Source organism: Thermobia domestica, chromosome 4 (assembly GCF_964235325.1).
Source record: "Thermobia domestica chromosome 4, izTheDome1.hap1.1, whole genome shotgun sequence".
Taxonomy (NCBI): Eukaryota; Metazoa; Arthropoda; class Insecta; order Zygentoma; family Lepismatidae; genus Thermobia; species Thermobia domestica.
Window position 1 is genome coordinate 174,183,832 of NC_137457.1, and position 27,993 is coordinate 174,211,824.

Below are 27,993 nucleotides of genomic sequence, written 5' to 3' on the forward strand. Positions count from 1 at the left end.
CTTTTTTAATGGTACCAGTGGTAGTAATTTATCTTTATTACTTCTTGTGATTATATGATCAAACTGCGTTTTCTTTGCAAGATAGCATATAGATTTTGCTCAACTACGTCACTCTTTAATAATAATATTGGCATAATTTCTTGTGATACTGCACAGTAGTTAGTAATTATAGAGTTATTCTATTGTTAATAATTTCTTTGACAGGAACCGTTGACCAGATGGAAGTATCGTCCTAAATTGAAATAACTATAATAATATGTACAAAACCACTCACTGGCATTTTCGAATATTTGAGACACGGGGTTCCTTGAGAAATTTGGAATATTGTACAGATCACGCACGAAACATAGGAGTGAGGAGTGTACTGCTTTCTTGAACTTACTGTAACTAATACTTTAACATCATTGTCGCTGTCTCTATGCTCTCCCACTGAAGTGGTAGGAGTTTGATTACAAGAACTGGAATTTGGAAACAAATAAGAAATGCGTTGCATTGCTTGAAGACAGTACAATTTCTGTATATGATGTATGTATGACGTTTGACGTTTCTGTTGTGTTTCTTTAGTGAATGTAAGTTATTGAAATATTTTGCACATTCGTCTTGTACACAAAAATCTTAATTTATAGCTTCTAATGAGTGAAATACTTTAGTGTATATAAAAAGATTATCTATTACTGGAACTGTTTCTTATTTACAAAACAAGAATACATTTTATAAAAAGTAACAAAATATTCTAGTGTGAAAATAAAGTTCATATACAACTACCCATTGGAAGGAGACTTTCACGGTTGGGAGTCTCTTCTTACAAGTAGTTTCACTTATCGTCCTTGTGTTTTATGCTACATGGATCCATATTTGATAAGGAGCGAATTTACTTTACTTTTATAGTATACTAAATATAATTTTATTTTATTTTTTAATTCCAATATGTCTATCGCTCTTGGTAAATACAATAAAAGTCAGAATTTGGACAAAATGAGATAATTCTATATTTGAGATCACCAACTGATTCGTCACCTTTGGTACAACTGTGTAAGTCGTTCTTTAACCCTGAGTTGAATAAACCATCTTGAAAAGTTTAGTATACGTCTTTAGTGTGCCTTGTAGAAAAAAGAGCTTCCTGAAAAACAGCATTTATTTACATATTATTTTCCCGCGCACGCTATATATATATATATATATATATATATATATATATATATATATATATATATATATAGATAGATAGATAGATAGATAGATAGATAGATAGATAGATATACATACGTACATATTAGATTTAAAACATGATTTGCATGTACTACGAGAACTTTGTCAAGTACTAATTTACCATCGTTCGATTTGGAAGGTAGAATGGAAATATAATCATAACAACTTCCAATTCTTTGTCTTTTTATTTTTTAGCACATTATTATCTTGCACATTATTATCTTGCACTATTGAATTAAATATATTTTAAAACACCCTTATTCATATCAATAATGGCAAACTAATGATTGTCACTGAACCATAAGTACAGTTACAAGGCAAAAGGCGTCAGTTTTCTGAACTTAATTTTGTTGTTCATATGTAACTGAATCATAAGTACCATTATGAGGAAAAAGACGCAAGTTTCCTGAACCTTATTGTTGCTGATCATATTGGTATGAACATCCTAAGTCAAAATTGCAGAGCATACTGTAGAATCATCTTGGCTCGCCAATAAGGTATACGTTCTGAACACCACCACCAGCCGGTAGAGTGGTTGCCACAGTGTTTGGAGACCGCCGAGAGCTACTTCTAGATTTCCTCCAAGATGTGAGACGATGAACGTTCGTGCATCTGCGAGCATCGTGATGTAAGCGATGTTATCTTCCTACAATAACAAAACCACAAGGGGGAATGCCATTCTTCAGTCTTGACGGGTAAGATTATGGATTATCCCAGTACAATACCAACGTAACCCTTGTGATTACAAGCCTTCTAGGCAATTCTGGACTGCCCTTCTAAGCAACACTGATACTGGACACCGACAAATAGTGGTATGGTGGAACAAATGCCTGAACATGCTTGGTGATTACATGGAACAATAGCCACAGGATCGTAGAATATTGTGTTATTTCGTTTTTCTATTTTTGTTACTAGTCTTTAAAACCCGAAATCGAATAACTGAAATATTAATCATATTTGAAAATTTTGCAGTATAAAATCTGCATAAGTTCTATATTTGATGAATATTTAGGAATATTTTTTAAATATTTGTTAATAACATTGTGAAAGAAATTTTGTTTTGCAAAAATTTAAGTATATATATATATATATATATATATATATATATATATATATATATATATATATATATTTCAGGTACTCCCTTCAGCCTTTGGGCTACTTGCCAAATATAATATATTTTATTTTACTATAAAGATGGTAAATTCAACTCATATATGATAAAATGCGAAGCACAAATTTCAACCCAATATTATGATTGACAATACTATTTGACTTCATTCATTTAGTCATTTTTACCATATATAGGTTGTTTTTACCATATGGTTAATTCAACCATAGTTTGCAACTATATTAAGGTTGCTGAAATAGTTGAACTTACTTACTTGTGGTATTCTGTACGTTCATATTACCACTATATAGTTGTTACAACCATATTTATTCAACTATTTTTTATGGTAAATTTAACTCATAATATAGTTGTTCATATATTAACTACACTTATTGCTAAATTTAACTTTTTTGTTGATTCAACCTTATATATTTTTTCTGTGTACTCTGACTCATGCAAAGCTAGTCATTTACTTTACTCTCATGTTGATTTCCTTTCTGTGAATTCTTGGGTTCGACGTCAATGTTCACACAAACTGCTTCGTCGTTCATATTAGCGTCTCTACGTTCAATATTGATATTAGCATATAAAGGTTCCCGTTTAGACTGTCCATACTGAGACTAGTCAGGAATCTCAGACGGTTCATATTTAATTGAAAAGTAAATTATTCCTATTCCCTCAAGCTCGTGTCAAAAAAAAATGTTATTTGTCACTATCAGTAGTCCACTCAGTTTCATTTGACTTATTTTCTAAAACTTTTAATTTCGTTTCACTTCTCGGGACTAGGTTTGGTCCTGCATTGGAAATGACACCTGGAGTTGGCACCTGGGTCTACTTGACCTGCAACAATTAATTCTGCTCTTTTTATCTCTTCGGCTAAATTTAGTTATTTCACTAAAGCCTTCGGATCCATTCCCGGTGATGTCCGATTCATTTCTGTCTCAGTAAATACAGTTCTAGGATACGGTTGAGACTTTTCTCATGTTCCTGCATTGATTTGTTCAGTGACTGCCGGACTGGATAATGCTAGTGGCATAACTACGCAACCAGAAGTTGGAGGTTCCTCTATCTACATAATAGAAGGAAAAAGATATTATTTCGTGTATATAATTATTTCGTGTATACTAACGTTCAATTTACATGAAGTATTAAGATGCCTCAGTTTAAAGAGACAGAGCGGATATTGAGGAGAACCGTATCCCCGTAATTTCAATTTACGGCAATTTGTCCTAAAAGACATTTAGCCATCTATCTATAATACAATTATTCTTTCCATCATAAACTGGTTAATTAGGGCAATATGATTTACCTTGCTTTTAGTATCTGCGAGAAACTCGTTTTTGTTAACAATTTACAGTTCTACGGCTACCCATTCGTAACAATGCTCTTGATAGCCTATTTCATATATTAGCGATGAGAATAAGAATTAAAATATTGTTGTGCTTTGAATTACTTTATCTGATAGTAAAGTACTAAAGAATTTATTTCTTCTTCTAGTTTAACATTATATATATACTTTCTTATTCCCGTATATTTTTATTTCTTTAAAGAGTAATGAAACATTTATGCGTTTGGTTGATACTCCTGTTTTCTTTAATTTAATTCCCTGGTTTATTTTCTTTTTTTTATCTTTTCTTCCTTTTTTAAAAAAAAATCTTGAACAGATAGGTAGCTGTTCACGAATATGCTATAACATCCATTTTTTGCGATAATTTAACACATTACTATTAGTTTGGAGAAAAAGAATATGTAACAATTCTGCTTAAGTGATCGGTTTTATGTCCATAGGTTTTGCAGGAATAAAAAAATGACTCTGCTTTGCCATGGATTAGGCAGCAAGCTGTTATTGCGATCAGACCGCCTAGCTATTTGGGCCATACTGTACATAAATAATCAATTTACTACCCAAAGGTATCGGTATATAAACTTGGAATGGTACCATGAACCAGAGCGAATAACCCTCATCGTCCGTCATACCATCGGGCTAGTGACATGCTGTCGGAAGAACAAATATAGAATTTGTTACTAATACTCATAATTTCGTAAACGGTAACAAGTATATATCATGATTCACACAGACAAGACAGGATTCAATTATATTTGATTTACTTGATTCATAAAACTCAATACTTATTTAATATTTGAAAATTATCTCTATTTACTCAAATATTAACTAATTAGTAGGCTACTAGGCCCAACACAGCCATGGAACATACACCACTAAGCACGGAATTACATGTTAGCATGCACGTTACAGTTCACAAGTAAACTTTTTCGTTATGATTTTTGTCTTAATACAAAAACGAACGCAGAAAAACTAGCTATTTCCATTCATCACAAATCACAACTTATAGTTCTAGGACTAAGTAACTTAAACGAAAAGAAACTTAAAATATGTTTCAGCGGTTACATAACATAGGTAAATATAAGGGTATACAAAACCAAAAATATTATATCCACGGCACCTCACACAAAAAGTGTTATAATTTTTACTTCTGCGATGTATGTTATGGACAGGCTCTAAGCACACTCGGCGCCTGACTAACGAAACTGTTACATTTTTGTTGTGGTGTGTTTTGTGTTTTGGGGCCTCCACCACCTATGCAATGTAAGCATACGACACGTTCGATGGAAGGAATCTATATGTTTCCACCCTAAGGAAGACGTCAAAGAACTTTTCCTCGCGCGAGTGGTTTTATATTACAACTTCTCTCTCTCTCGTCCTAGCAGACGGAGTATAAACTAATCGGCAATAAGGCTCATGCTGAGATCCGGCTTTCGTTGTTAGTCTGGAATAATTTAACTATTTGGTACCTTACTGAAAGATAAGTAGCACAGAAGTACATAGGCCGGAGGATTGATTTGTGATTTACCAGGGTAACCCAATACAAGTGTGAGGATTTTCAGCTTGTACTTATTTTATTAAATGAGCCCAATAAATGAATAAGAATTTATTTTAAAATCTTATAATTAAAAAAGAAATATAGCAACGTTACATAAGAGTTAACTAGTTTAGTCACAATATTACACAATATTCTCTTGGGATTCTACGAGATCATAATCTCGCATTATATGATTCTAACCTTAGGATTGGTTCTGTGTTCCCGAAATTATCAGTGATGTTCGTCTATTTTCTAAAATGTCTTAGAAAGAGAAAAGAAGAAAATATGAAAGAAAACTAGAGCATAACTTCAAGTCATCCAGCAAGTGCAATGTTGAGGCTTGCTCGACATCTTGTATGTTAGGTAAGTTAGCGCTTGCTGGACTGGCCATGAACTCAGAAATATTTTCTAAGTGTATTATCGTGCGTGAGTCTTACGTCCTAGTACTACTGCTCTAAAAAGGAGTTGAAGCTACTAAATCAATGATCGTTGACCGCAGTTCGAATATAGGACCAAGACAGAATCTATGACCAAGTCAGATTCACATCTTTTATAGTCTCGCGGTGATTTATATTTCACCATACGTTTGTAAATAGACAGGGTAAATATGGCGTCTTACTAATGCCTTTACAACTTTTGTCTCATCTTAAAGTTATGGACGTGCGACAGCCAGCGCGTTGAAGCAGGCAAAGTACAACTAGATTAGAAGTTGCCCTAGCGGCCAACCTTGGCACTAACCTATTCTGAGCTATAAACCACGCTGCGAAATAAACTTTTCTATTGAATTCTGATTTTTTAAAATTTTCTTTTCTATTTATTTTCTCTTTCTGTTATCATGGATAGCACTAGTCTTCCACTGCTTTATTTTTTTTTGTATTTCTGTTATCTACTCTGTAGTACTAAAGCTCACAACGGTCACGAACACAATTTATCCTGGCAGAGTTCAAATAAATCTTTTCAAAAATGATATTTTTGTTTGGGTCCTGCTCCTGGCTCACCTCCTGCTGCTTATTCAAAACCACAGAGTCGGAACACAGTTATCAGAGTTACAGGCAAATCTATATGGTAATAATATATATGAATGGATAGATGAATGAATTGAGGAGTATTTATTAACGTACCGATACGGACTTACGATACGGCGTGTTTTTCTTTACCTACTCCTGTATACCTGACTACATTATATGTTGCCCTATTTTATTATACCACCAGTATCAGTACATGCAGGTTATGTTTGAAGTATCTTTTTTTAGAAAATCGTGTTAAATTGTATTTACTAAGTTGCATTTATAAATACAACTAAATTACTAAGTAATACTGCAGGCTATGGTGAATTGCTTGTAACCCAGTTAATCAAATCTTGATTCAACCTGCTAATTTACACCCTCCTTGTCACTTATTAAACCTCAGAAACGTAAGTCATTTCCAATAGTGCAATGTGGAAAATGGAAATACGTGGACAATTGAATTACTATGAAATGCAACTTCAATTCGACTTACTGAAGGCATTTAGTGGATACCTTTCCCTTCAACTGGTTCATATTATTGAATTTCCCTAAAGTTCCCTGGAGACCCATGATACTTATATATATAAATCTACTTCCCTGCAAATGAATTTGTCAAATATCTTGAACGTCAAATTACTATCAGCAAATGACGAATATTACATGATTTGTGACAGTGTAGGCTGAAACGTTTTAACTTACTGTTGAAATCTGAAACTAAATTGTGACTATTTAAATTAAAACTGGATAAAACAATTAAGAAAATTACTAAATGCAAGTATCCAAATGGACGATGTGTTAGCGTGAAGCGAATACTATTAGTTTTAAAAAGAAATATGTGCATTACACACTTAGATGAGAGATTTTCTTGAATAATTATTTGCTGTGTAAAGAGTAGCATTTAGTTTAGGCCCGAAAGAAAGTTTTCATTACAAATTTAAATTGTAAATTTTAGGGTTCTAGTTACCTTCAACGGTTCAAGTTTTTTTAAATTTTTTTGTAGCGTATTATTAATTCCAGTATTTTATTGCGTTGAAGTTGGAATTAAGCTAATTACAATTCAACTATATTAGATTAACTTGCCTAATTTGTACCCCAGTCGTATCTAAAATACAAAAATAATAAGAATTTCACATGCTGAGCTCAACTAATGTGAATATTACCCCAATGAAATTATTCTTATGCGTAAATTTTGAATTATGATGATGCGTTAAAATTTTGTTATTTAGTTAATAGAAACAATCTGAAAAATGTATTTTTTCTCAATTACCGACTATCGTAAAACATTTCATGAGTTATAACTAGCTGTTTGATAAAATTTGAATTTCCACTTACAAATGATCTTTTCCTTTCTGTCTCTCTTTCTTTTTTCCTCTTCCTAATTCTAATGAAACAATTGTTCAATTGTAGTTAGCGTCTTTTTTTAAAGAAAATTTTGAATAATGCACCTAACGTACTTAAATGTATGTTGTTTTGCGAAGCGATTGGTGGTATGATGAGATTTAGTTTTAAGTGTGGGAACCTTAGGTAACCTTGAATAATCGAATCTATTTGTTGTGTAATATAAATCAAACCAAAAAAATAGAAGTACTGTTACGAGGTAAAAGTTAGAAGTAATGAATTACAGTTATAAATGGAATTTCCTTTGCTTCTTTATTACATAGATCAACTGTTTCTCTTTGTTTCTAATGAAGGTGAATAATTGGAAACTACTGACAGCAACTACAGAGCTGTGTAAAAATTATAATAAAACTTTTTGATAAATCATAATTTACAATACCCAGTTGTGCACACTACTTTAAAATTCGTCACTTTAACTCACAATACGTTGTTGCGCTCTATAGAAAAGTATGCACAATCTTTATCAGAAACCATCTGCTTATGCAAAAACCCTACGAAGAGTCATATAGTATTTTACTGACAGAGCTACATCAAGGCAACATGTTTTATGGATTCTTTTTATCTGGGTCAGTGTAGTATGTAGTAATATGTGTTTAGTTGCGACAGGTTTATTGGTACATTTTTTGTTTTGATATTATACTCGAAGATGGATAAGTCTATACTACATATAACGTATTGCAGTTTTTTTAACTATATTCCACTAACTATCGAATATCTCTAATTTCTTTTCTCCACTTTTCTTCTTCTCTAATTTTCTACATTTCACATATTTCTTGTTATTCTTTATCTCTTATCGTTTCTTAATCTATTATAATTAACTAATTAATAATTTTTCAAAAAGCCATACAAGTCTCATGTTTTTCCTTTTCGTTCCTTTATTTTTCTAAGTACTTTTACAGTTCTTTTCCTATGATTCTACATATCTCTAGCTTTGCGTTTATGGTCGCATACACTTATACAAGGTCTAATATTTAAGTCAATGTAATCTTTGGAAGTTTAGTGGCTATTGTAGGCAAAAGAGTGCTGTCATTTTCACCTGGAGACATGTTCTATAACATTGGTACATTACGCCAAATAACTACAACAGCTTACAGCCTCATATCTACCTGCCGAAGGTATGTGAGTTTTGAAAGTACGCTAAATATTATAATTTTCGAGTTGGAGGATAATAATAGTAGTTAGTTTATGGCCATCTGGCGGAAAAGCAAGTATATAGTTAGTGACTCGTGAGTCAAATATTTTAGGTTTCTATAAGCTTATTTGCGGTTGCAGCTCCGAAGCCGAAGTTGATTTTAGATGCCTTTCAGATTTTAAGATCCGGTCTATGAGCGGATGTAGCTGTTCAGAAGCATTCAAAATGAATTTATTAGATAACGATAAGAGTTCTTGTTTTCTGATTTTTTCCTTAATAATTACATGCGCCAAAGATCCGTCTTTCATCGCTACCATCTCTCTTCTAGTTGGTAAAAGTTCGTCTCTGTTTGGAACTGCCGCAAATATTAGACTTCTCTAATTGTTACTTTCTATTTGACTAATCTGATTAATGATTTCGGCACTTTAAAATGTTCCGCTTTCAGTAGGTAAATTTACACTACTAGACGGAGAAATTAAAGTAAAACTTGCAATGAATATTGTTTTTCTCTTTCAGTATTTTCTCAATTTCTTTGCATCTGGTGATTAGTAGTCGCTATCCTCAGAAATTCTACTTTCGGTTGACGATAATTGACATCTAGTCACGCTATGTACATGTTTACGAGCTGAGTCTGGTTGACAGGGAAAATGTTAACGGAGTTTTCTCCTTCGAAATTTCTTGTAAACATTCGATAGAATCAATCTACTTAACACATTCAAAGGTATTACCCCTTATTTTCTTTTTAACTCTGGAGTAGTTGGACTAGTTCTAACATCATTATCTTTCTACACTAGCAGGGAACGGTTTTCTCTAGTATTCTAAGTGGTAGACATAACAGCGTCTCAATTCTTTAAAGTAGTTTTCTCATCAAAATTCAGGTTGGTCTACTGCGTAGCTTCTTCCGAGGGTGTGAAAGTTAAGTCTGCGTACTAAACTGCAAGTTCCATAATTCCTCTTCGGACTGTGAATGTTTTTCCGCTAACTTCTGTAAATCATATTCTAACCGTTCCTCTCAGAGTCACTCGCTGTCTTTCCAGACTGTTAAATCTTGAGTACTCGGGTTGTGCCTTGGAACCAATCACCAAAAGTACATTCTTCTATTTTTTCAATACATGGTAAATAGATACTATTGTGCCACTCAGTGTACCTTTGTTTGCGGTTGCCAAGGGACAATGTGTATAATTAGTTCTTGAAAAAATGAAATCTTTAAGTTTAACGTCCCACGCATATGCCGGTTAGGATAAAGAAGACGGTGATAATGAGAAATGAGTGAAATGGTGGAATGAAGACAGTGGGAGGGAACGGGAGAACCCCGAGAAAACCCACGAGCACGATGTTTGTCCACCACAAAGTCCACACGGCGCGAGCTGGGATCGAACCAGGGACCCCAAGCACCAGAGGTGAACGCTCTACCACTGAGCCACCGCGCCCCCCAATTAGTGCTTGAGTTGTCTATGAGCGGGATGGTGTTGTTTTTGATGTGTGCCAGTCACGCCCCACCCTTGTGCCTTCGTAACATAGAAAGCAATGATTTTCAATTACGTAGTCAAAATATAAAAAAGTGACTGTAGAAAAATCGAGAATTTTCATCGAAAAGAGTTGTCAGAATTGGATTTTTCTGACAATGATTCAAATGATTATACTAGTTTTCAACTTCAAGTTCTCTTAATAGTAAAACTGAGCTTCATAGCTGCTCCACCCTGGTTTCTGGAAATGGAAATGTGTAGTGGTACTTTCGTCAATGAATAACTATGAAAAAATTTACTGTGAAACGTGTGATAGTAAAAAAAAAAGAATTTTGCATTTTATGGCAGGTCAAAGGGAGAGGTGGAAGCGTTAGATACAGTGTGCGCAGAATATAACGTAAGTAGAAATGAGTGTAGACCGTTACTGTGTTTGTTCTATGGACTGATGAACATTTCTGGAATAAACTATATTGTGTTACCAGCAGTTTCCCAAGACTTTATGACTTAGTTACCGAACAAGTCAGGGAAAAGGTTCAGCTGCGTTATATGGCGCGATCCGCTCGAAGACTGTCAGGTTTAATACCAGAACAAAAGGTAGACCAGGTGCAAGGAAAAAGACGGAGTTGCTGTAAGTGATAAACAGTTGAACATGATTATTGTGTAAGTTGTGGAAGGAGTGACTGTGCCTCAAACACTGTGAAATGCTATTCACGGAATGAATTGAGGACAATTTATATGAGTGGAAAATCTCGATTTTGAAATGTGGTTCACACAATACACAGCACATTTGTACGTCTCAATGTATTTGATTGCATTAACACGCATTATTCTTAATACTTCCTGTATTTAAACACATGATATTTCTCAGAAGTCGTACTTTTACGGCTTAATATTTGATTGTATCAGTTATTCAAATGGTAAAGAAAATTTGCGGATAAATATCGAGAAAGAACATATAAATAATGAGTTTCATGTTTCCAACATCCGTTTATCAATAAGTAATAGATCCATTCCATGAAACATAAAGTTATTTTGTTCAAACAGTCTTTTTATGTATTTTTACCTTAATCAGATTTTGTGATGCCTTACAGGCACAACCAGTTCTCTCACGTAACAACAATTTAACCTGTGTTCTGCGAGGTTAATTTAATCATTTAAGAATAAATTAATCGTAGGTATGATAAGTATGTTATGTTCATTGTTTCTCATTATTTAGTTTGTCAAACATGCTATTAATCTTTCTATTGGATTCGATTTTTTAAATTCCAATGCAGCGAAGTTTTGAAAATTAAATTTATATCACTCGCAAATGCAGATTTCTTTGATTATTAAAAATTGTTTACTCTTCAAATAATGTGGACCCATTACACACATTTTGTACATTTGCATTTCTATACCTAATGTTCACGAATATATTTAATATACTTTTTCTTTATATTCGGAAGAGACATATAAATATTAAATTTTGTATAGAGATATGAAACACGTACATAGAATGCATAATTGTTAAACATCTCTATATAAATAATAATATACTTAATCTGCAGCACACATATACATATTTCATTATAGAGATGATTTAAACAAAAATAATAAATTTATTATGTGTAATAAGTGATATATTGATTATTTTGTCAATGATTATGAAAATTTGAAGATAATTTTTGGCCATAAGACTTTATATATATATATATATATATATATATATATATATATATATATATATATATATATGGTATCTTTTAATATTTCCACACTATTATATAGAAATTGTAGCTTTTAACGTGATGATCCGCTTTCGCCTCAGAACTGTTATAATTAAATATATTTTGCAAATTAGTGAAACTAATTGTTTATAATAATGTAGATATTGTTATTGGGCCGCTTAAGTGGAAATTCCGATTATATCTCTTCTGAGGTTTAAAGAAACAAAGTGGTATTTGTTAGCTAATGGTCACAAATTTGAGGGCAAAAAATTACGCAATTTTGTGTGTAATTAGTGAAGTTTCCGTGACAATTGATTTGTTGTTATATTTTAAAATTTAACTCTACGGTTGATGTTATGAGTGTAATAATTTCAATGATAATTTCTAATGTCAACTATAATGTTAAATATATAATATTCGTATATCATATTCGAAGTTCGCATCAGCAATATTCATTGCACCATTAAACTTAAAATATACCTGAGTTCATAAGTTTTATCTATCGCAAATATTGTGTTTATAGTAATTGATGAACTTGTGTCAACTTATAATATAATAATATATATTTAATTATGTACTATTATTGCGTTTCAGTGCATGAGCTTTCTTCACGTATGCTGTACGCTCTAATTCAATAGAACAAGCCCTACACCATCAAATGCTCTCTCAATCCGCTTAAATTATTTAACTTTCTTTCACACAAAGAACTTTAGTTCCGTTTCCCAGAAAGAACTTCACAACATGTTTGCTTTCCTATGTGTTCCCTGCTATCACTGCTAGAACAGCGCCGTACATATACGCGCTCATTCGAAAATTTCCCCTTCGAAAGTTTATGATGTGTACTCCTGCCCAAAAAATCTGTATATGTACAGATATAATTTCACTAAACGTTATGCAATGCTTATATCAAATGCTTTAGTGTCGCGCATTTTCTCTCTCTGTATGTCGACAGAAAGTTTGCAATTATCTTAAGAGAGTTTTTCGCACATGTGTACTGAGAAACTACTAATAAATTGAGAAACACCTCTTACCTTAGCCACCATGTTCAATGAATTATCTACGTCTTATTAACTTCGCCAAAAATATTCTATCCAAACTACATACCAAAGGTTTCAGTGAGCTGCAAGAATCCATTGTTGCTGCAGTGCACGCTCTTGATGAAAGCAGGATGAAACGTATATAGAAGAAATTCGATTAACGGATTGATTTATGATGGATAATAGCGAAAGCCTAAATTCAGCAAATTGCTAGTTACTGTATTACATCTGTTACCAATAAAACATTTTTAACTATAGTATTTGCGTGCAAAATTAGAAGCGATTAATGCAATTTATAAATTGAGGTGAGTTGGATTGATTTTGAGTTCAATGGCCTATTCATCAGCGAGAATTTGTAAATTCAGTGTAAAAGAGTGACAATAGTATAAATGCCTTTAAAGAGTTTTAGTGTTAGAAGAAACGACTGACTAAGTAGCAGTTGCCACTTCGAACATATTCTACTCTGTGAAAAATTATCATGTAATACAAAATGGTGTCATTGAGATCATGAATGGCTGCAAATCAAATACAATAGCATTCTACATTCATTGAATTACGGAATTATATGAGACTGTATGAACGCAAGAACCGTGCGTAGAATCTTATTTATGAAATAATTGCAGGTATCTTGTTCCGTGCAGATCAAGTTCTTGAGCCAGATAAAAGCGTTCCACGACATCAAGACATTATTAGAATCGCAATATACAAGATCCACCTCATGCCAAAGGCATTACATCAGTTGATGGGCGGGAATTAGAAAAAGCATTCACACCAACTATCTAGTTTTCTGTAGAAAGAAAGAATGGTCTCAGGAAGGTTATGGTACATAGCGAAACTGTAACACAAATATATAATCTTAGAATATATATACTGCTTTGATCAGTTAGAATTTTATTTGCAAAAATATTTATTTCCAATGTTAATCACTATAAATTAAGAGGCTTCCGGACACTCTATGGTAGGAAAATATATTATTTTCCACTTTAACTGATAAGTATTTATTTGTGACACTAGATCTGTAGCTGTTTTCGACTATACAGATTAGTGTACTGTCTTGTAAACGCTAACAGTTAAAGAAATTAGTTAAAATTGTGTGTAAAATATGTTACTTTTAAAATGATGAATAAAAGTTTCATCTACTTAATTTCAACTCATAATCGTTAATAGTTTTAACGGATGGAGTTAGTTGTTATATTTGTCTTTTAAAATAACATGCGGAATTATATCTTCAACCATGTAGAACTAACAAGAGTTACACTAATCACTGATACTTTATATTTTACAACGTACGAAGACAGTAGGTCTAATATAAAATTTCAGAGCGTCCTTATATTTGTTTATTAAATTTACGTTACGTATTGAAACTCAAGAACATTCTTGTTGCATGGTATAAAATACCTAATTTTTACTTAAATAATAAACTTAATTCTAATTTCAAATATTCGTTTTATTAGTATTAATTTAAAATAATTAAACTGTTCTTCCATTGTTTTAATTTTAAAGTTTAATCATTTAAAAATCAATCAGTCGTGTTTTAAGATTTGTTTATTTTTAATTAACACCAGCATTGGATATACTGGCACTAGTTTCATCACTTGGCAAAATACCGCATGTAACCGGCTAATAATAGGAGAGTTATAAGTAAGAATGTAGAAAAATATATATCTCATCCTATTTCAAAACTATAAAATGCAAAACGTTGTTTTTGCTCTCTTGTTAAGTTGTGATTTTCATAATATGATCTATTGCAAAATACAGACAAAATCTTACGTTTTTCAACTCTATATCAAGTAACTTCAGTAATTCACTTATAACCGTTTACTCACTTTTCCATGGCGATGAAAGATACAATATATATTTCGTTGAGAAAATTGTACTTACGTATGAACTCATATTTGCAATCGTTGGAATCTAAATTTTTTGACAGTGTTGGAGCTAGTGCCTAATGATTTCGGATAATGAGTATATACATCGGTGTTATTTCCTTAAATTATAGGCTCATATATTTTTTTTAAGTTCTTGGACTACTTTCCCTTCTTTATTCAAATATTGATTAAGTAATATCCTCCATATTATTTTCACTAGTTTTAGCTATTTTCTTTTCGAAAACATTGAAAAATAATTACTTTCCTTCATTGGAAGAAAAATACTTCAAGAAATATTTTAAGGTATAACACTGGTCGGCATGAAAATCCTCCCACGAGGGTGAAAGGGTATGCTGGATAGATTTTGAGACGCTGATTACGAATATCTCATCGCGAAAGTTCCAGCACGTAATGTTTTTTGGTGGGGTTTTGTTTCCATAATTGACAGAAAAATAGTATTTTTCGTATTTAATATATATTTTCCGTGCTTGGAGTGCATAATTCTGTATTTTTACGAGGGTGAAAGGATGTAACGGATAGATTTCGAGAAGCTGATTACCAATATCTTATCGAGAAAGTTATAGCACATAAGTTTTTTTTGCTGGCTTGCTGTTTCTATAAATGACAGAAAAATCGTATTTTTGTGTTTAATATGTGTTTTCCGTGTTTGGAGTGCATAATTCTGAATTTTTATCTCGATCCAAGAACTGTTACTAGGCTATATGCCAAGAACATTCTTTTCTCTAGCTCACAATCTCCGGAAAACGTTCCCCTCTCCTTGGGTTGCTAAGATTTATTGTCGTTTCACACTGCGTACACTAAAACCTAGGCGTTATTGCCGGAGAAAGGTTTCGTGATCAACTTGCGATCACTCGTCGGCTCCCTTTTCTCTAGACGACAGACAGATTGTTGCAAAAAGGCACCAAGATATACTCAACGTTGTGGCGTGAAACAAATATTTCAATTTCGAGTTGTTAGAAGGTGGTGTTACGCTCTTCCTGTGTATACCGTAGGTGAAAAATATTTCTGCGTGAAATACTGACTTTTGTGTTAAACGAACATGCCGAGAACTTGCAACAATTCGACAGATTAGGGGGGCGCGGTGGCTCAGTGGTAGAGCGTTCACCTCTGGTGCTTGGGGTCCCGGGTTCGATCCCAGCCCCCGCCAAGTGAACCTTGTGGTGGACGAACACCGTGCTCGTGGGTTTTCTCGGGGTACTCCCGTTTCCTCCCACTTTCTTCATTCCACCATTTCACTCATCTCTCATTATCACCGTCTCCTTTAGTCTAACCGGCATAACCGTGGGACATAAAACTCAAAGATTTCATTTCATTTTTTCAATTCGACAGATTGAATCTTCTACATGTGGGGAAGTTATTATCAAGGCCATTGTCAACGTTCTTGAAGACAGCCTACCATCTGTACTTCGGGTGTAAAATCGGCGACCAGGATCGCGTTTGATCTCCGAAACAAAGTTGTAACTCTTGTGCGGGTACTCTCACAGGATGGCTGAAATTTACACATAAATCGATGCCGTTCGCCATACCTATGGTTTGGCGCGAGCCCCGTGACCATGTCTCAGACTATTACTTCTGCCTGACTAATATAAAAGGTTTCTTAAAAAACATGAAGCAAAAAATACAGTATTCTAACTTAGATTCCGCGAGGAGATCTATGAAACACGTTGTTTGTCTGCCTGTTCCCGTACCACCAGACTCATACATCCTGTGCAGTGTTTCATCCGATGAAGAACCTGCTGCTTGTGAGGATGTTGCACAATCTTCGAGTACACAGTCAGATCCCAATTACGCTCCAGTGCCTGACACTAATGAACCATATGTGATAAGTCAGGAAGAGCTGAATGATCTGATGAGAGACTTAAACCTTCCCAAGTCTAAGGCCCTGTTGCTTGCATCGCGACTTCAACAGTGGAATCTACTAGAGCAAGATGTGAATATATCGATTTATTAGAAAAGAGAGGTGAGCCTAGTTCCTAATTTTACAAAGGATGGTGATTTGGTGTATTGCAGTGACATTCCATCGCTTATGGGACAACTGACGTTGAACTACAACACTGAAGATTAGAGGCTATTCGTAGATTCCTCTAGGATAACTCTCAAGGCAGTGTTACTACAAAATGACACTAAAATACCAGCCACCCTATTGCTTATTCTGTAGATACGAAAGAGACATACGAGAACATGTGAAACCTATTGCAGAAAATAAAGTACGAACAGTTTCAGTGGCCTGTATGCACTGACCTTAAGGTTATTCCCATCATCACCGGTTTACAAGGAGGTTACACAAAGCACTGCTGCTTCTTGTGTAGTTGGGATAGTCGAGCCAAAGATCAGTACACCATCACAAAGTGGCCGCCAAGGAAGCAACTGATCCCAGAGGAGATGAACGTGGCTAATGAACGTCTTGTGGATGCGGACAAAATATTCTTACCACCAATTCATATCAAATTAGGGCTCAAGAAGGTCTTCGTTAAGGCCCTGAACCGGGATGGTGAAGCATTTAATCATCCCAGAAAACTATTCCCAAGACTCAGCGAGGCCAAGGTGAAAGAGGGTGTTTCTACGGGACCTCAAATCAGATACGTTTTTAAGGATATTACAATTTCTTCTAAATTTAATGGAGTAGAAAGTGAGGCTTGGGAGGCCTTTCGAGAAGTGTGGAGTAACTTTCTAGGGAATCATAAGTCACTTGATTACAAAGACATTGTAGTCAGATTAATTGCTTCATTTCTTAACATGGGATGTAATATGTCCCTAAAGTTACACTTCCTGCATTGCCACCTGGACTTCTTCCCTGAAATATACAGCTTGGGGGAGCTATCTCACGAACACGGCTAAAGGTTTCACCAGCAAATAGCTACCATGGAGAGGCACTACAGTGGAAAATGGAGTGTGATAATGTTGGCAGACTTCCGTTGGAATGTGACAAGCGAGACATCAAGTAGTAATTAGAAGAGGAGTATGAAAACCAAGTGACACGTAAGTGTTAAATTTTAACTTTTTATGCACTTTTATGTGCATAATTTATATTGATATTTAAATTATAATGTGCAAATTATTATTGGTGAAGAATAGCATCTTTGGGCGGATATTGAAACACCCCCTCCTCCCTTAAAACTGGTACGTTCTGGAGAGAAACGGGTTACGGATTGGAACTCAGGAGCTCGAAACCTATAGGAATCAGCTATTTTCGTTCGTGGGAGCGAAAAAAGTTTCATTTTGCCGACTACTGTAATTTAACAGCTTGTTCCTTAGGTGTACAAATAGATAGATCATAATTTATTATAATCTACCTGAAAAAAGTATTTAATTTGAATGAATTGTTTCAAATATTAAGGAATGCAGATGTTTAAAACTTTGCGAAAAAATATTTACACAAACGTTGAGTTTCTGACTTTTATCTTTATGTGAAGCGCATTATCAATTTTAATCTTAACGTACACAACTATTCTCATAAAATTCATGTCGGTTTTAGTACCTATATATAACATGTTTTTGGTACCTATATATGGTAGCTTTTCGTATTTACTTTAATTTAAATAGAGCTCCTTCTTGACTAAGAGGTTAGCATATGCGCCTTTGGCATGGAAGTCCTTTGTTCACTTCCCGGTGGTAGAACATATGGTTCGGATTCCACGTTAATCAGTAAATTCCGTTTCTTATAACCTCGCTGCTGAAACGGACGTTAAACTTAAAATGTAATGATCCAAATCAGCTGTTCTTTAAACAATCACATACAATACCTTACTACTATTAGATTTATAGTTGAAGCTAATATGACTCAACATGTAAATAATCACAAACTCAGATACGGTTTCTAATTGTACTCTAGGCAACTAGATTATAAATTTAGTGATGTCAAGAAATTAAATTTCCATTTTTGTCCTCGACTGTATGACTGTTGTAATCAAAGAAGCAGTAAATTAGTATGTTATTAAATTAGGGTGCAAGTAAACAAATTATTGACAAATAAATAATGTGCTGTTCTCTCTAATACTATGAAAAGTTCATAATTTGAACATACAAACAGATACATGTCACATATTACTTGTTATTTCAATGAACAATTTGAAGTACTCCATTTATTTACATTTATTCCTATTCCTATTCTAAGAGAAAGTCAAGCGGGATTTTCTTCACGTTTACTGGTCTTGTAATGATGTAATTTTTTTCGTGCTATCTTCCGACTTCCGGGATATATTATTTCATATCTAATAATTTTATAATGTCATTGTGTCTTTTTTTACAAAATAACTTTTCTAATTCCTGACTCATAAATATAGTCATCGCTCTTCGTCGTATTCAGAGAGGGTACGTGCAAAGGATAAAGTGCTATTAATTCAATATTCCGTAACCTCACACAGTGTGAGTTTACAGTGAATAAGATCATTGTGTACTTTGGAGATCATTTAGTTTATGTATACATTTTTGATCCTATTCATTTAGAATAGGATCACTAATAATTTAATAATATTAATTTCTAATATTATTTTCCCATTATCGTTTTATTAGTTGTTTAACTGTAAATTACATATTCAAGTTAAAATAATATGTTCAGCTAAATATTTTAAACTAAATAAATATACTAAGCAAGGCTAGCTAGAAAGTAATATATTTTATGAAACACACTTCATTAAATTTATATTTATTCTGTGTGAATAAACTACCAGCTCAGTTTTCTTACGTTTATTTGTGCTTAAGTTTTTGAGTATTATTTTGAAATATTAACTTTCATGTTAGCGTTAGAAAAAGTGAAAATCTCAAAGAAGAGAAACTTGAACCTAAATTTGTAGTACCTTTCTTCGCCGTTCTGGTACGGCTCAAGCAATCCCACTAGAAGTGTTATAGTTAAAATTAAAGCATCGGACTTCCGAGTCCTGGTTTGTTCCCAATGTAGGACAGACCAACGAGAAGAGCAGATTACAAAATGATTACGCAAATTATGTAAGGAACGGGTACGTAATATGTTAAGTAAGATAAGAGTGAAATCAAATGCACCTTTAAAGTGTTGGTCAAATTTATTATTCTTGCTGCATATACCGCACAAACAGTTGTCTCATCTCATCGGTTATAGTCAAGACGGTTGTGCAAGTACGATTGTAACAGTGTACACACTCATACAACCTTCCAAATCTATCCACATTAAAATATAAGTTATTTAATAGCATTCCTGTTCTAGATATGACTGTCCATCAATGCAAATATATAATATTTATTCATTATACGTCATCAATTAATTCATTAAATTGTCTTTTCGTCATATACATATATCATTCACTTTTATATTATGTTTATAATAAATTCGTGTATAACAGCAGAAGGATGATCACTTAGCTACAGAAAGCCTGTTGATTAATTCGACATGACAAAGACATTAAGGTATTAAATAAGTACGCTATCATATATGTACAGGCATCCGATTTGTTATTTCTGATCAACTGAAGATATCTTACTTTCCTGATATGAAAAATGTTATAGGTAAACTGAAGAGAAGAGAATCGAGTTACGGAATTCTCACGGATTCCAGACTATTGGATCTATTATCACATATTTATGTTCTCTTTCCTCTGGAGTCACACTACTACCATATATACCAACTTACTTATTTTTCCATCACTAATTGCAGAAACAACAGAAAATTTTATTTTAACAGAAGAAAGATGGCTACTGGCTATAATTTCTTGGTCACTAGCACCAGTACACCGTAGGTGCAGATACAATAAAACCCAACGTTAACTTTTACAACAAAATAACACAAATAATAGCATAATTTCGATATTAACAATAAATAATAAACTTTTGTTAGTTTTAAAAATGAATAATAATGGGTTATTGCTGTAATGGATATCAAACGGCTATATTACAAATTTTAGACATTTCTACTCAGAGCAATAAAAGTTATTTTGTTTATTCAAAATCCTTGTATGGCGACGGGGAACATGGCTTGCTGCTGACATCCCAATTCAATCATAATCGTTCATTCATTCAAAACACCTGTACTCTTGGGATTAATGTCCAGTGTATTTGTTGTGGTACCATTTTATAATTAGTTTATTTCGAAATAAAGGACCTTGTACTTCCGTTACTGCTCGAGAATCTAGCAACACGTATCCTAAATTATTGGGTACTTAGGAATAACACAGGCCTAGGAAAAAAAACATATCAAAGTTGTGTTCGTTTTGATGGGTGAACTTAATAGTTCTTAATCAGCTCATTCCAAAAATATAGTGCGTTTTTCTCATTAGCCTAGGTTTTTCGCAAATTGACTTTGAAAATGTAACACGATACGTCAGAATTTGTATGTATATATTATATACGGAAACAGAAATACGAAGGAACTCTATAGATATCTGTACTGAAATGTAAATCTGAAAGGTTAAAAATACATTCACCTACAAAAATATTTTCATTCTTATATATATATATCTAATACTCTAATATATATACTCTACATCTAATGTATATCTAAGACAAACAAATACTTTTCAGTTGTATTTCAAACGATTTTTTCTGTAAGCTTGGTTGAGTTTCTTATGATATTCTTCCGCCGTTTGTCTGGTTATGCTCCAGCAATAGTCCGCCATCATGCTAACACTGTACCTACCCTGATATCTATGCTCCATATCTCTCGTATCAGAGTAAAATCTCTCGTCTTGCATCTCATTTACTTGATCAAGATTTTTTGAAATGCAATTCAGATGCCAATGCAAGGCATGCATCTTAATACTTATGTCGGACCGAACTTTTTGAAATTTCAACAACACAGTTTCTACAATGTTCTTATAATGTGGACTTGTACAAATTATGTTACACTTTTGAATGCCACCCAGGCATCTCGCTCAGCTGGATTATTGAAGTCTTCCTATATCAGGTTCAATAAATATGCCTTCTTTCACTTCCCCAAAGGAAAATGATGGAAATATATTATATAGAAACTTGAAACATTGTCTCTGTTTATCAAGTGCTTTCACAAATCGTTTAATGAGTTCCAAGTTAATGCCAAAATGTGGAAGTAATATTTTGTTCAAACGAACTTTACGTTCATGTGCAATATTTTTAGACCATGGATTCCAAATACCCATAATGCAAATTCCCTTCTTACCCAATGCTCACTTCTTGCCTGCTATCCCACTCGCAAATAAAACATCGCATCTTTGTATAGCCAAGTAAAATGTCCAAAATCTGAAAAACACCACACACTTCCCACCAATGTTCTTGATATTTATTTTTAAAATTTATTTCTTCGCTTCTTTCATTAAAATCTAATGGGCAATAGGTACAAATGGGTACTTATTTTCATTGTGCAAAAGGGGACCTTTTAAACTTTGTTTTGTTAGAATCAACCATCTCCAGCTAGCGGAAAGTAGAGGAAAACTTAAGTTATTAAGCAAATACAGCATATCACAACAGTAGATAAGAGATTTAGTAGAAAGTACGGGCAGTCATGTCTTTCTCTGTCTGTACCGGCCAAATGTCGTTGCAGATGACAGAAGGTTTTTTAGTGAGTCCTAGAACTAAGAACTTGTGATTACTCCTTCGACAGATTTAAGTCTTTAACCAAATCAGTAAGAGCATTTTGTGAAAAAGTAGAACTATAGACTGAGATGAACCAGTAGGCGGTTCAGAGTTGTCATCTATGTCACTTTTCTAGTGTAGCGAACTAGAATCACTAACACACCCTAGCAGTGATGAAGGTTTTGAGATAGGAATGTCTGGACCATGACCCACAGGCCCTATAGATAATTAAATATTTTGGTCAACTACCTTCTTATTTCTATCATTGAGGAACACAGTTTCACAACAGCAGAAGTAACAATCGTCAGTATGATTCTTTGGTCCGTACAAACCATTGGAATTCCGAACGACAGAGACACTTGTTTTATCTTATTCCAATTTCCCAGAGATTCAACAATGGAAAAGTGCACTTTATGTGGAGCCTACGGTTTTGATAGATGAAAATAAGACCAGGGTTTACATGAAAATAAGCGTAATATGCTTTTAAAGCAAATTCCGAAGAACATTGTCGTTGTTTTTAGGAATACATTCACCGAAAGTATAACGAAACACATTCGGAATATATTTACAACCTCGACGTGACCTATCTTCTTTGTCTATAGCACAGGAGCATAGGATTACAGAAGAAGCAAATCCAACTTATAATCCTAATATTACGCAAGTTGATTTCTTCATACATAAACTGAAAAAGAATCAATCTATGAACTACGAAACAATTTATACTAGAGATTGTCTGGGACATTGTTATGCATGTTATACAATTTGATTTGTAGATAAAAGTAAATGTCAATTATATGGATTAAATTTATAACTATTTTTTCCCTCATTCTTGCATCAGCTGTGCAATTGCTTACAAACGCACCGTTGCTATTTTGACAATTCTAGATGAACTACAGTGTAAACAGATTAGTGAATCGAGCGTAATTAGTGAATTGCTGGTAATTCTCGGGTAATGTCAGATACTGAATAAGCAAAAACATGTAATCCAAGTGAAATTTTCAAAACAACAATATTCATGCGGACTAGTGTAATAAATGATTACAATTGTACATGTGTGCAACTTATTTTTATTTATAGCGTGAAGAATAGCAGAAGATCATTATTTGCATACTAACCATAAACTACTATGGATTAATTGTTAATTTTTGTATTACATGATTCCAGCATATGTTCTTCCTGAACAGGTGAATTCACGATTGTAGTTTCTTCTACTACTGCTCTTAGTTAATGAAGAGGCACTAATTTGTCTGTAACTTTCAAATTTTAAATTCTTATTATTGTTATGAATATCATTGTATCTCTTAAATTCTACCATTATCATTTTTCATATCGTCCTTTGAAGTTCAACTGAGTATTTTCATTCTGTTTGGATATAGACAAACTACTTTTTTTCGCTATTATCTCGCTGTGTTAATACTTAAAACAGCGATGTTCTTCATCTACTACCTCTCGCGGTAATCTCAATTATATAAGTATTATTATAATTTGGATTAGCTGTAAAAATATGTGCAATTTCGATGTCTCTCATATTATTTTGATTCAACTCCAAAATTCGGTGTACTGGCTCAATACTCCTAAATACATCAGAGACAATTTCGATCCAAAGTTCATGACAATCTAAAATTAGCATTAAATTTTCTTTAGTTAATATATTTAGATATACATATTTTATTCTTATTTTAGGTTTATTTATACGTGTTTCTATTTTATATGTTATCTCGTTGTCAATAGCTAATTCTTATACGTTTTTTTCTTTTATTATTCTTTTGTATGCTATTTACATACTTAAACAAACCATGTTTGCCCTTTGGCCAATTTTTACATTGTAAATAATATCGAGTTGACGTACAAATTTCTTTATACTTCAACAACAAGATTTAGTTGCTATTCATTATTTTTTTAAATCATCCTTCTTATTTTTAAATATCGATAACTATATTTACATTCGATTGTGCTTTCTTTCTTGTCCATATTATTATAGCTTGTATTTTCTTTCCTACACAAAATCCTCTTTGCTTGGAATCCATCAAAACGGCCCAGCGTTCTTTCCATAATATTAGCATGCATATATACATATTGTGTTACATTTAATAGGTAATCTCATGAGTTGATGTAAAAGATAACCATGTACAGTAATATATTTTTCATTTACGTAACTATTTTATATAGTTTATTAAGAAACTTAAATGAACAAGTGTTACTCATTTGTGCTATATTTAATAAATACTTATTCTAATTTGGTCATATTTTTCATATTCTAAGATAATTTATAATTGTCAAATTTAGTAAAATTTAATTAATCTGTTATTAGTGACGCCACCTAAACCTAAAGACTACACATTATATGACGGTGTTGGCTACTACAAGGCACACAAGTATAAAAGAAATTTTGACGATGCTATTGACGTTTGCAAATGTGAGGGAGCCCATTTAGCAATTATCAATTCTGAAAACGAAGCAAAAGTTTTGGTGGATATATTGGATAAAGAATTCAAAAATTCAACAGATTACTTTGCGTATGTTGGCATTCATGATAGACACTTCGAGGGAGAATGGATGACAATATTTGGTAAGATATCGTAAAATAATTAAAAGTGAACCTATACATTTGTTTACGCTGACTGCATTCCATCTTATCGTAAGTTGGAAATGTGAACCTCTAGATTCTAATCTTCATGGCATGTAGTAAAGCATCTTCATTCACTCAAAGAACTTGCAAATTTATATAATAGAATTTAGTATCTTCTACTACTACCTGCTATTCAAATTTAAGAAGAAAACACAATATTAAGAATTTTACTCTCTATGAAAGATCTGTGAAAGGTAACAGGAGTTTTGCAATAGAATATTAAGTGTATCTTCTTATTACAAATATGTAAAAAAATAGCTTAAGTTGGTTTATAAAATTCACTGTCGCAATTACTTGAAACGTTTGGAAATACGCTTATTATAGATACAGGAGATTGCAACAAGGCTAAAGCTGAACTTCGGTCAAGGTGTAAATATATCCCGGTTTCTTGCCGTTTTTTTTTAGTTTAGAGATGTTAATATATATTTTGTTAGTATTTGGACACTATATGGACAATATAGACACAATGGACACTATATGCACACTATATGGACTAGTTCTTATGGACACTATAACTATTATTCATACCAATAGACTTCTTAAGAATAATCCTACTCTAACCCACGAGCAGGCGCGTACGTGCAAAAAGTGCGAGAAATATCATAATAGAGTGTGTGCGAGAGGAAATGTTGAAGGACAGGAAGTGAAGTATAATGTCAAAACAGAAAATTGGTATGTAAAGACGAACAGATTAGCGGAAAACCGTGGTGCAAAGAAGTATTTCAGTTTATGCAAGTGAAATGCAAACAATGGCAAAATACCTATAATGATGATTATAATGGTTTGAAAATATTTCTTAATATTATTCTGTTCATTCTAGTTTGTCTGAATATTTGTTAATAAACTGGAATTACATATTTTTTTTAAAAAAAAATACAAATTATCAGGATATTTGACAAATATGTAACATTTCTTGTTAAATGAATAACCTGAAAAAGGTGCTCATAAAAGTTTTGAAACCTTAATTAACATTTTACGAGACTTTAATGAAACGCTTCTAAAAGCAAATCTTAAATATTTACTCCCAATGATTCTTGCTAACAATTTCTAGAAAATGAACAGAATTAACTAACGTAAACTATCAATTTTCAACTGAAAGTATCTTAAGATTAATTAACAACAAAAGTAAAACACTCACTCTTTGCTTCTTGGAGATAGTAATTATTTTGAGGACTAAAGCCTATCTCAGACGGGACTGAAGTAAGGCTGCGATTCACGATCTAAAACTCACGACCTTACTTAACGATCGTGTGAGAGGTAACTTGCCCTTGAAATTTTCTCCTGTCTTTATTTGGATCCTGAATTGGAAGAAATTTTAATTTTCTTGGAATTCTAATTTCTTCTGGACTTCCATACAACTACCAATCAGAAAAGAGTAGCGCCTGACGACATTCTATTATATCTCTCGCTGTAATTTCAAAACAATGCTGCCTGGACGAGAGAAACGTTAATAATATTAATAGAATCATATGAAAAATATGAATTTTTAGATAATGTGAGCATGATTTATATTATTTAAAAAAACTGCAAGAATAAAAACCTTAGAGAAGGTATGTAGTAAAGTAAGTAGTGTCCGCCCGAACACGACAGGTATGAACATATATAATTACATTTTTTAAAAGAAGAAAATGAAAGGTTATTTAAGTATGTTGTGCGACTTATATACCAAAACATGTAACATGTTTTAAAAAAGCGTGCAGGTTTACTTTTGGCGCACCACTCGAAATAACTGTTCAAAAATTAGGATGTCTTTACTAATTTCCTTCTTATTGTTTTCTAAATGATTTGTGCTGGGCGACATGAAACTATCCACATGGCATAGTTAAAATTCAAGGGGTATCATGAGACATTGTTGAAAAATTATAATTCTTTTACTATTTGCCTATAAATACAGCGTCTGGACGCATGCATAAAAACTACAGCCCAAAAAACCAAACCACCTGCGCTAGGTCGCCACTAAAAAGCACGAATTCTATCTAACCCAAGCTCTAGGGCCCGAGTGTTAGCGAGGGGGCGCGTCAGTGAAGGCGGGTATCCGCATAAGCGAGGCTAGTGTAACGAATGGGTTTTGGCAATGATACGAGTTTCAATAGCATTTGTCATGGTTAAATACTATTAGCGTTTCACTTGTAAACAAAATACAACCTCTGTACACTTGTGCAGAAATTCACCACCGATGGAAAATAGTTTCTATACAGGCATCTTTCATGTGAACTCACTTATTTTATCCGTCGTAAAGCATTTGTAATAATTTTACACTAGTAATTCTATAAACATAAAATTCAGGTGTGGTACGGGAAAAGTAAAGCAGCACCAGAAACAGAAACAATTAGAGTTAATTGTCATCAATGTTCTGTGGCCTTCGTGCATTTAAGGGAAAGTTCTACAATGCTGGCACAATAAAGAAAGTCCGGGTGTAGTGCATGAGAGGAGATCCTGGCGCGGTATAAGTTTAATTTTTGGGTTATGTGGGCATTTTTGTGGGTAGTGAGCTGAGCGGATACACTCAGTATCTAATAAGAAATTGGTATTTCTTTATTTTAGTTTTCCGCGCCTGATAACTGTCCTCATTTACATATCGGGACAAGTCATTTCAATTTCAGTTCTACAATCTGGTGGATACAAGGATCTACAACGTTTTTTTCAGCTGATACAGACTCCCTCTTGTTCGTATCTCTCTGCGGAATTTTCTGAGTTACTAATTTCAATAGCGTATGGAATTCTGAATAGCCCACTATGTAGATTTTTTTTTGTAGGAACGAGTATTCTCTGTATGTAGTTCATTATTCACCATTGAAAATATGATGCTTTACTGTGCATTATTGGGGCGAAGAATTTATTCCCTGACCAGCAGCTCCTCTTTACTTTTTCTCTCTCGTTTTTGGGGAGAGGGGAGGTCGGATTTTGTGTCAACAACAGAGCAAATATCACTGCTACGGCTATTTCATCTTCAGATGAACTCATATTCTGAAAAAGATAAACAATAATATTTACAATTACGACAGTTGATTGTCC

General features: G+C 33.3%; 1 protein-coding gene across 4 annotated transcripts in view; it reads left to right on the forward strand.

The window, feature by feature from the left end:
- LOC145683399 (hemolymph lipopolysaccharide-binding protein-like) overlaps positions 1-27,993 on the forward strand; it is a 561,992-nt gene that overhangs the window by 395,196 nt on the left and 138,803 nt on the right. For all 4 annotated transcript variants that reach the window (XM_081754731.1, XM_081754730.1, XM_081754732.1 and 1 more), the window contains one exon: positions 24,661-24,918. In XM_081754731.1, the coding sequence (XP_081610857.1) occupies positions 24,661-24,918 (258 nt within the window). The remainder of the gene's footprint in view (positions 1-24,660; positions 24,919-27,993) is intronic.